Here is an 11,074-nt window from a genome sequence, read left to right on the forward strand (position 1 = left end):
GCAGATGGAATTTAACCTGAGCAAGTGTAAGGTGTTAGAGATAGGAAAGAACAATGAAAATAGAGATTACATGATGCAAGGAGTAATTTTGAAGCACGTCACACAGGAGAAGGATCTGGTGGTGGTAATACATATGGGAGGTAATCAGGCAGCACAATGCCAGGCAGCTACAGGGAAAGCAAATCGGGTTTTAGGTTGTATTTGGAAGGGGATCAATTATACATCAAAAGAGGTGGTGTTAACATTGTATAGGAATTTAGTGAGGCCACATCTACAATGTTGTGTGCAGTTTTGGGCACCACAACTCAGGAAGGACATAGATGCCATCGAGAGGGTTCAGTGCAAGGCTACTAGAATGATTCTGGGCCTAGCTAGACTCAGCTATGAGGAGTGGCTGAAGGACACAGGGCTTCATACACTAGAAAGGAGGCAGTTACGAGGAGATATGATGGAGATGTTTAAGATAATGAAAGGTAGAGATAAAATAAGTGCAGATGAATTATTCAACAGAGTCGACAGTGATCGGACCAGGGGCCATAGCCTGAGAGTAAAGAAGAGGAGAGTTAATATGGTAGTAAGGCAGGGGACTTTTACTCAGAGAGTAGTGAATGCATGGAATGGCCTCCCTGGAATGGTAGTGGCAGCAGAAAAAGTAGATACGTTTAAATTAAAATTAGATAGGTACCTCGAAATATTGGGGAGGGAGGGGAAGAGGGATGTTGACAGGACTCTTCGGTAGCTTGAGCATTGATGGGTGATTGTATGCATGTGTATGGAGTGCTGTTGGTGGGGGTCTTGTAAATGTGTGTGTTTTTTTTTTTAACCAAGCCCATACCCCCTCCCTGAGGAAAAAACAAAACAAAACACAAAATCACTTCATTAAAAAATAAATAAGTAATTTTGCATTTTCTTCCTTGGATCTTGTGTTGATAAATTTGTGTGGTGTTGATGTGGTGCCGGCATGATGGACTGAATGACCTCCGCTTGTGTCTAATTTCCTTATATTTCCTTGTATTCCCAACTTCAGTTTTTATCTTAGTTTGTTTTATTACTCGTGCATTTTTTGGCAGAGAATGCATACCGTTTAACTCAGAAATGATGGAGGCATTGAATTCGTGCCATTTCACCGATAAGGAGAGATGGCGACGCACGACGGCGACTTGGACCTGAGTCACAAATTTTATGACTTAAGACTCAAGACAAATTTTATGACTTGAGACTTTGCCTTAAATATTTGAGACTTGACTTGAGCTTGTTGAGTTTTTGACAATGACGATGAATGAAGGAACACGACAGTATATCAAAATAAATACTGCATATCACAGTGATGTGTTTGTGACTAATTTTCATTCCATGTCTGGTGGGATGTGATTATATTTATAAACAAAGTCTGCCGGAGTGGCTCGTCAAAGGGAGCACAAACTCAGGAAATAGATCGTGCCGAGCTTAGAAAAGGTATTGGTTAGGGTTAGGTGTTAATCATGTATTTATCAACAATCTTCCCTATTCAGAGCGGAATCAACAACCCAGCAGGCACACAACGTTGTTGCAACTTCGTTTGCCAGTTCTATCCTGACGTCAGAATTGGGTCAGTGGGAAGTTGTTTTTGCAACACCCATGACGTCAGATTTCAACGTTGTCACAACAGTGAAGCATGACGTTAGTTTTCACCTTTATCACAACGTTCATAAAATGGAGTTTTTGTTTTTACCCTTTTCTTTGCACGCCAAAGAAACGAACATTGCAGTGCATGACACCCTTCAGCTTCCAGCTTGATGGAGCCCCCAACCCGTAGGTCTGGGGCCAGCGGAGCACCGCTGTTCCACCGGTGCCATTATCAATACATTGAAGTTGTATTGCAACATCATTACATTGCACAGTAACACATAATGACCACAACTTGAAAACAACTGTAATTCATAATCATTTATTATCACGTATCACGCAGAGCATGATTGCGGCAAAAATATACAAGCAGTATTAACAATAATAATATCTTTATTCGTACCAAAAAAGCACACTCAAATACAAACGTACAATGAATAAAAGTAGATACCATTGCAATTGAGAAACATATACTAAAAATTGGGAATAAAAAGAAATACCACATGGGTAAAAGTCGTAAATACCTTTTTGACAAATTCACTTTATGCAAAGCACAGATAACAATTCAAATTCAGAAAGTTCTGCTCCAGAGAGGAACTGTGGAGCTTCTTCTCTCTCAAATATAATTGACTGCACAAAGGTACCTTTAAATACAATAATATAAGGGTATGTTCTTTTGAACATATGAGTCCCCTAGGACCACGAGGTGGCGCCATGAATAGATACACAGCGGTAGGTGCTGCCGCTAGGTGAGTAGATGTTTAGCAGCGTCATCATGGTTGGCGTCTCGCAATATAATATATTAGCGCAATTAAAAATACCGTTTTTTCCTCGCATTATCATGTCTGTCAAAAAAACAGTGTCAAGGTGCACAACTACAGCTCATAACCTATCCATTGAGGTGTTTCCCCCCCCTGCTTTCCCGTTTTCACGCCACTGTCCACACAGAATTCATCAATCAATTCTATACAGAGTCCGGGGGACTCAAACATCATCATGCAGTGTTAGTAAAACTGCTGATAATTCTATCCTTGCATACTATACATTAAATGGGCATTAGGAGCATAAAAGGTATTGACCGATAACTTACATTTATATAAAATGTAATTAAAAGTTTTAGCTACTGATGACATAATAACCATTGTTACAAGATTCATAATTAAGCAACCTCAGGTAAGAATTATGAGAAGACGAAGAACCACATATAAATTTTGCTATACGACATAATAGTTGACATTCAATCGGTAGAAATTCAGCAATGACTGGTAAAAGAGTACAATATGGGTCCTACTTGGGAAGTCAAACACCTTTCTTATGGAATTTCTCCATGATATATATAATTTAGAAATATTTTTACTTGTTATGTCCCACAGCGGGCTTCAATAGAATGAGATACATAAAGACTTAAACAGATGATACTTGACATGATATGAACAGTGCATAAAATTATATAAAACTGAATTACAATCAGGCAAATCAATGAGACCAAATATATATATATATATATATATATATATATATATATATATATATATATATATATATATATATATATATATATATATATATATATATATATATATATATATATATATATATATATTCTGGTGTTGGCACAGTGGTTAGGGCAGCGGCTTGGGATCCAAAAGGTCCTGAGTTCAAGCCCCATTGGGCCACTGAATTAATACACCAGGGGTTGACTCAGCCTGTCATCCTTCCGAAGTCGGCGAAGTGAGTACCAGTGTACTGGGCCGGTGCATACCCCGGTTAAAATAGGTGTACCATATCCCTGTGTCGTAAGAGGCGACCAAGGTTGCGTCAGGAAGGGCATCCGGTGTAAAACATGTGCCAAATCACGATGCGGATCATACGGATGATCCGCTGTAGCGACCCCTAATGGGAGCAGCCGAAAGAAGAAGATATATATATATATATATGTATTCATGCAAAGAAAAAATATAAATGTCATCATTAAGTATGAAAACATAATTTTGAATGCATCTCAAATAAATAATTCCAAAGCACAAAAAAATTAATTTGTTGGGTGTTTTCAATATTAATTTCACAAGAAAATAAAATAACTTCATTCTGCATAAAGTACATGTAAATATTTTTACAATGTAAACTTCGGCTGGGTTTCCAACATACAACATTACAATGAACTATGCTGCAAATTCTTAATAATCAAGGACGTGGACGGCTGGCACAGCGTGTTGCTGTTACTCATTATTACACTAGTACGTGTCCGTACGTGCGTGCCCGTATGTGCAAAAAAAAAAAAACTTTCAAACAAACACACAGGCCATTCCTTCGCTCTCGTAAATGACGACTGGATTGGGGCATTGTGTTTATCTATAAATGTGCATAAGAAATCGAGAAATTATGAGAATACAGTAAGTCATCACTATCCGGAAGTCCGTACGTTGTAACCCGTAATGGGGAACGCGGCTGAGGATCTCATCCCCATCGGCCACGCCTACGCAGTTGGTTTGGTAAATAAATGGCCATAACTTGGGAAGCACTTGTCTGATTAATATCAAACCTTTAAAAGGCACACACTCAGGTCCCCAGCAATATTGCTGGCAAGTTTCAATTAGATAGGACCAGTGGGTGTCGAGAAACAGCGGTCACACACACACACACACACACACACACACACACACACACACACACACACACACACACACACACACATACACACACACACACACACAGCTGGAATTATAGATAGATGAGGGCTTGTTCCTGCCCGCACCTCCACACTGATCAGGGGCATATTTCAAAAGTTGTGATATGGCAGTGTCCACAGCCGCCTCCGTTGCTGTTGGCCGACTTGCCATGGTACCGTCTGAAAAATAATAAGAATTTCCACTTCGTATATATTTTGCTTTATGATCATCAAACAAGACTTGCAATGTGAATTACGCTCAAGTCATGCACATTATAATCTGTCATTTAGCAAAATTTATTACCTCTGACAACTTTATAAAAATTCAGGTTCCAGAAAGGTCTCTTCCCATTCTTTCCACACAAATTGCATGTGGACATCACAGCATTGGACATCACCCTGATTTTAGAGAATAAAAACAATTTAGTACACCAGTGTTCGAAGCAGCTTGTAACAAATTTTAAGTTCCACTGCCCTTAAAAAGCCTCAATTAATATTATTCTTTATTATATAAAGTTATTTTCATGTCTTTTGATAACCATTTTACCAAAGGAAAACAATTGTGCACCGAAAAACTTAAACAACTTCCCAAGTGACAAACTACCGCAATGAAGGCTTCATTGTTACAAGCGGCAGTTTGTCGGCGGCCAAAGGGTTAATATTTTTTTATGACAAAACCACATTTTTCGGCGAACAATAACTGACAATTGTTTTCCTTTTGCCTTTGGTTAGGCCTAACTCGTTAAAAGAGGACATAAAAAAATAATATATTATAAAAAAAATAATATTAAATGAGGCTTTTTTAAGGGCAGTGGAACTTTAAATTTGTTACATTGCGGAACAATGAGGTAATTCGTCGGACCCGAACGGCCAAAGCATTATCCACACCAGAAAAATATTTTAAAAGGTTCTGAACCAATTAAACTTGTCCAAAGTAATTTTTACAGAGTTCCCTTTATTTTCCACAGAGCGGTGTTTTTTTTTTTCACCAGACCCGTGGAAAAATGAATTCATTATTTACCGTCGATTTGTACATACCATCAGGGCCATATCAGGGCCATGTCAGCGACAGCTAAACGTGATAAACGGATGAAATCGGGTGTTAGAGGATTCGATCGTCAGATGCACGTTCGAGTCCAACGCTCGAACCACGATCGAGTGCCCCGAAGGGCCCGGGAGAGTTTCCATTGAATGTAACGATATAGATCCCATCACACCAGTAACAGGAACACATCATGGATTCTGTGATGTTTAAAACGTGCAAAAACAAAAGCTAAGACATAAAATCGATTTATAATATTATACTTACCAAAAATTATCATGGCGGAAGACAATTTTAACTAAAAAAGCTAAAGTCTTCTGCAGATTAAAGCGGATTGTCTCTGCCACACTCAGAAAGAGCTGAAAGTTCATAAGTTTAACCAAACCTTGCAAATGGCGGCTCGTGATGCGGAAATAGCAATGAGCCGATCAGATCTCTCCTCCAGTGAAAGGCAAACACAACCACACACGTCACGAGGTGGAAAAGTGGTCACAATGGCAACGCACGACGCAGAAAAAATAGTTTTGGATAATCGCGCTGCGGCTGTACCACGTCGTGATATGGTTGTACAACCAAGCGGCCGATTCCCGACGTCGTGAATCTTTTATACTCACTTCGTGTGCCTGCTGGGAAGGTTGATGATACGCAAAAGACTGGAGTCTGGTCACCGAGTTTCGTTAATGATTTGTAACCATTTTGGTCAACAAATGTAACCATTACACCACCGAATCTGGTCAACAAGTTTGAATTAAAGCAAATAAAGTCATTCTTTTTTTTTCCCCCATGTCATTTATTTTAGAGTGCACATGCCCCAAAAATCATCAAGCTTATATAAACCAGTTCATGACTTGTGTAAACATTTTGTGTATTAAAGGCTTACATGTAACCAAGGTCGAGAAAAATGACATTTTGATGTGGCACTTGACTTGAGACTTGCCCTCAAAGACTTGAGACGTGCTCTCAAATATTTGAGACTTGCTCTTAAAGATTTGAGACTTGCTCTTAAAGACTTGAGACTTGCCCTCAAAGACTTGAGACCTGCCCTCAAAGACTTGAGACCTGCCCTCGAAGACTTGAGACTTGCCCTCAAATACTTGAGACTTGCCCTCAAAGACTTGAGACTTGCCCTCGAAGACTTGAGACTTGCCCTCAAAGACTTGAGACTTGCTCTCAAAGATTTGAGACTTGCTCTTAAAGACTTGAGACTTGCCCTCGAAGACTTGAGACTTGCCCTCAAAGACTTGAGACCTGCCCTCAAAGACTTGAGACTTGCCCTCAAAGACTTGAGACTTGCCCTCAAAGACTTGAGACCTGCCCTCAAAGACTTGAGACTTGCCCTCAAAGACTTGAGACCTGCCCTCAAAGACTTGAGACTTGCCCTCAAAGACTTGAGACTTGCCCTCAAAGACTTGAGACTTGCCCTCAAAGACTTGAGACTTGGCTCGGGTGACTTGTTGACATATCTGCCAATAAGGGTTCAATTTTGCATTTCTGACTGGCAAAAACAAGGTCCAACTGAAGAACAATGGGGAGGCCACATGGTTTGTTTGGATTTTCTCCATTGTCTCTCACTATCCATCCTCAATTTTACTTTTCTTCCCCTTTTTATGTCCCCACAACCGAAGGACGGAAGCAGTATGTTTTTGGGGTGTCCATCCATCCGTCATCGGGAGTTTTGTTTTTTTTAACCACGATGTTAACTCCAGAACCACTGAAATAATTCAACCAAATTTGGCACAAATACAGAATGTAACACAAAGATGAACTGGTTAGATTTTGGTTTCAAAAGATCACATAATCAAAGGTCAAAGGGAATGTGATCTTTCATTGAAAAAAATTTTTTTTTTGCCTGGAATAACTTGTGAACCGCTGAAGGGATTTCAACCCAACTTGACCCAAGTATAGACGACAATGCAAAGATGAACAGTTGATTCAATTTTGGCTTTGACGGGTCAAAGGTCATGTGCCCTTTTATTAATCATTTCGCGAACTATAACTCAAGTTGGAAGCATCCGTCTCCACTTACCTCTTTTGTTTCTCTCTCTCGCTCTCTCATGACCTTTAATCATGTGACCTGTGAGATCACACGTAACAATGGGTTGACATGTAACATGGGCGGAGGTATATCCATCGACACATCCGTGTTGAATTATACTCTCTCGTTTACCTTTACAATGTTTCAGAGTTTGGTAATGCGCTGCAATTTCTGAGTTAAAGATTTTGTGATGTCTTCCTCCATTCTCTCTTTTTTTTTTTTTCTATTTAATCATTCATCTAGAAGGGTGTGGTTTTCTACATAGCTGTACTCCACACCTCAATTTTCTTTGGTTTTGGTGGAAAGTGAGTTTTGATGGTGATGGCTCCCCAATGCAACATTTAGGCACCACTAATGGGAGTCGGTCAAGGGATATTGCCTCTGACTTTCCCCTCCACTCTTACTGAAATGTGGCTCATTAGATCCCCGCTTCTTCTTTGAGTCCAACTGTGTGCACGTTGTGCTGAAAATCTGCTGTTTAGTCGGTGTTTAGTTATGCACTTTATTGTGTTTCGAAGGAGTTAAGGCGTTAAAAACGATTCATTCTTTCATTGCCTCCACCATTTCCTCCTTTGGCCAACTTCACGATTCTTATCAAGTACCTCCCCACTCCCAACTACAGCCCGTAGTGTTTAACAATATTTTGTGTTGCTTTTTTGTGCAGATTTGTAATTACCCTTTCACTCGATGGTGGAATAAAATTGTTTGCTGGGATAATGAGCTCTTTAAAATGTGGATCGCTTTCCCACTCTTTGGGCAGAATCTACTCGTTGGACCCTTGCATATCCACCGTCTGCGAAGCTGCTTCCTTACTTGAAGTTCAGCATTTAAGAAGATAAGAGCACGGACAATCCTCATAGGTTGGCATCCACGGGGCGGAGGAAATTAATTCTGTGGAAATACCTCGCGTTAAGATGTGCGGCGCCATTGTTGTGGCTTCGCTGGTACCCAGAGTGCCCCAGAAAGGAACGGCACTTCTCCCCAAGCTCAGTGGCTGCGTTTCTCTCCTCCAACAGCCGTGCGTGCGCGCGCACTCCACTGCGAACCTTAGATCCTGTTGAAAAAAAAAACAAAAAAAAAACAATACAGTACTGCAGTTTGTGTGTCATTCAAAGAAGTTTTGTGTCATTTTATATCAAGGCATGTCGTATGAACCTCATTCTTCCCAGAGTTGATAACCCAGAACACAAGTGCTGCATTAATGCTCTCCTGTCACATGGCAAAAGTTGTCGCTCATCATCTCTTGATGTTGGTGATTAAATTATTTTGTGTTGCACTTTTGATGATTCAATTCTTCTTATTCTTCTTCTTGGGGTGAGGCCTAATGGTACCAATCTGCTGCTGCTGCCCCACTTTTTGGACAGTACTCCTCCACTGCCCCTCTATCCCCAGCCAACTCTCTCCATCCTTCCGCCAACACCACCTCACTTGCATTACTCCTCACACAATCTTCCCATCCCAGACGAAGTCTACCTCTCCCTCAAGCTGTGCACTCTTTGCCATTCTCTCAAAATTTAAATCAAATTATATTCCTGTTTGAAACATGTTTTATGTTCTCAGGAAGTTAGAAGATGCATAAAAAGTTAGAGGGCATTGGCATCATTCTTTAACACTGCCTGTGAGTTTATAAGAAGAAAAATGGCTTGATACAGTTTCTTTCTTGCTTTTGGTGTTTGTAAGTGATATGCCGTGCGTATTTGCAACTTTTAATAGATGGGGTTGTAACGAAAGATCTGTTCTTTTCCTTTTCCCCGTCCTAGATTTTTTTCGAAGTTCCATGCTGGAAGTTGACCTCCCAGCAGGTGTTCCTCGAGCCGAAGCTGAGGCCTTGCTGGCCAAGCTGGGCGGCAAGGTCCGTTGGGTACATGCACAATTGCCCAATGATTCTGTATCACCAAATTCCACTCATCCAGATGGTGATACTTCACCAAATCCAAGCGATGAGACGACCGTGGCTACACCGGGTGCCAGCGTCAGGGATTTGCGGCTCGTAGCTCTCTTCCCAACACGGCAGCTGGCTCAAGTTGCACTATCCAAACTGGGGTTGGGCCCAGGCACGGCTACAAATGGATTCCGCCTTCGTCCTGGTGGCACCAGGCGGTGTAATGAAGCGTTCCCAACCCCTGAGCGTGCCAGCTCTCACTGAGCTGCTCATCGTGGCAAATAGAGGAGAATGACGGAGAGAGTGTTCACAAGAGTTATGAAATAGGTTGTGTGTTGAAAGATTGTTCAAAGGCAAGAGGTAAAAATAAAATCAGTGCAGAAAAGGTGAACGTTAATTATAAAAACTTTTCAACTTGGTACTACCACGGTCTGCCATCACGCCTGAGGTCCAAAGTTGTTTGCGGACCTCACAAACAAGTAGCCAGCAAGGGAGTTGGTCAGTATGAGGACTGTCCAGCTTTTGTGTGCCAGTAATTCTCAACGGCACAGGGTGTGTGTGTGTGTGTGTGTGTGTGTGTGTGTGTGTGTGTGTGTGTGTGTGTGTGTGTGCGTGTGTGTGTGTGTGTGTGTGTGTGTGGCTGTCTGTGTATGTGTGCCTGTTTAGGTGTGTGTGTGTGTGTGTGTGTGTGTGTGTGTGTGTGTGTGTGTGTGTGTGTGTGTGTGTGCCTGTTTGGGTGTGTGCATGTGCGTGCGTGTGTGTCTTTTTAGCCTTTATAGCCACTTGCTTTCTACCATCTTTACCTCTGACCATTCCTCAGCTCACGTGTCCAATCTGAACTGCCATTCTCCTTCTCACGAAGCAGATCAGACTGTCCTGTCAGGAACATTGTTCTTGGGTTTGTTTGCGTTACTCCCGTTTAGTTTGTTTTTCTTGTGAAGCCCAATATGGGAGACGAGCAGAGCAATGAATAACCACGGACTAAGTAAGACTACGGAAATGATATTGACTTATTTGAAAGAACCTTGTGTTTTTATTTTTATTTTCCACTGCGTCTTTTTCATCCCATTCTGTCACTAATTCACTCTTTCGGTTACTCCACCACCCCCTCCCCCAACCCCACCCTCCTAAACTCCCATTTTAGCCTTCATGCCATTGTTTGCACGATCTTATGAGTGACCTTTGCACAGTCCTCAGTGGGCTCGGAATTAAGGGGTAGCTTGGCTTCCATGTGCTGGACATCACAGTGCACACTTGAGCACACCACATCTGCCCCTGGACATATACTACACCACCACCACCTCTACTTTGCCCCTCGCTTTGCACTCTCTTTGGGTGTGTAGTGACCAACACTGCATTTACTTGGAAGAGAATGTTTCTGCGTCCTCCCAATGGTATTTTCATCTCGTACTTCGTGTCCCCATCCCTGCATCGCCGCTGCACCTGTACATGATTCGCTGCTTTTTCCAGCATTGTGTTCTTTAACATCCAACATCCTGCCTCCCCTCGCCCCAACTTCTCTCCTTTGGCTGAAAACCATTTCCCCCCCTTTTCCTGGCTAACATCACACATGTGCATCCCCTTTTTATTTAATGACTTATAGACAACTAAATTATACAAAGGAATAAAAATTAAAAAAATCTATCGGTCTTCGTGTGCTTTGGATTGGTCGATCTCTTTGAGCTTTGAGCTGCAAGTTTTGGAGTACCTGAATTGCTGTGTTTGGTAAATGAAGAATGCAAGCACTCGTGCCGAGGATGATCTTTCCAAAGGAACAAAACCCCACCAAGGGCTTCTCGCACTCGGTGAGGTTCAAAGAAGTATGCTGGGTAGTCATGACAT

At 41.5% G+C, this 11,074-nt stretch overlaps 1 protein-coding gene across 7 annotated transcripts in view; it reads left to right on the plus strand.

Annotated features, from left to right (window-relative positions):
• Positions 1 to 10,874, plus strand: part of LOC147028081 (cAMP-regulated phosphoprotein 21-like) — a 135,833-nt gene extending 124,959 nt beyond the window's left edge. For 5 of the 7 annotated variants that reach the window (XM_085878108.1, XM_085878106.1, XM_085878107.1 and 2 more), the window contains one exon: positions 9,111 to 10,874. In XM_085878108.1, coding sequence (XP_085734234.1) covers positions 9,111 to 9,496 — 386 coding nt within the window. In that variant the 3' untranslated portion in view covers positions 9,497 to 10,874. The remainder of the gene's footprint in view (positions 1 to 9,110) is intronic. The other 2 variants (XM_085878111.1, XM_085878112.1) reach the window with 1 other exon arrangement.
• Positions 10,875 to 11,074: the final 200 nt, after the last annotated feature.

This window comes from Eptatretus burgeri, chromosome 4, assembly GCF_056783735.1.
Source record: "Eptatretus burgeri isolate ZD-2024b chromosome 4, Ebu_testis_v1, whole genome shotgun sequence".
In the NCBI taxonomy this organism is placed as follows: domain Eukaryota; kingdom Metazoa; phylum Chordata; class Myxini; order Myxiniformes; family Myxinidae; genus Eptatretus; species Eptatretus burgeri.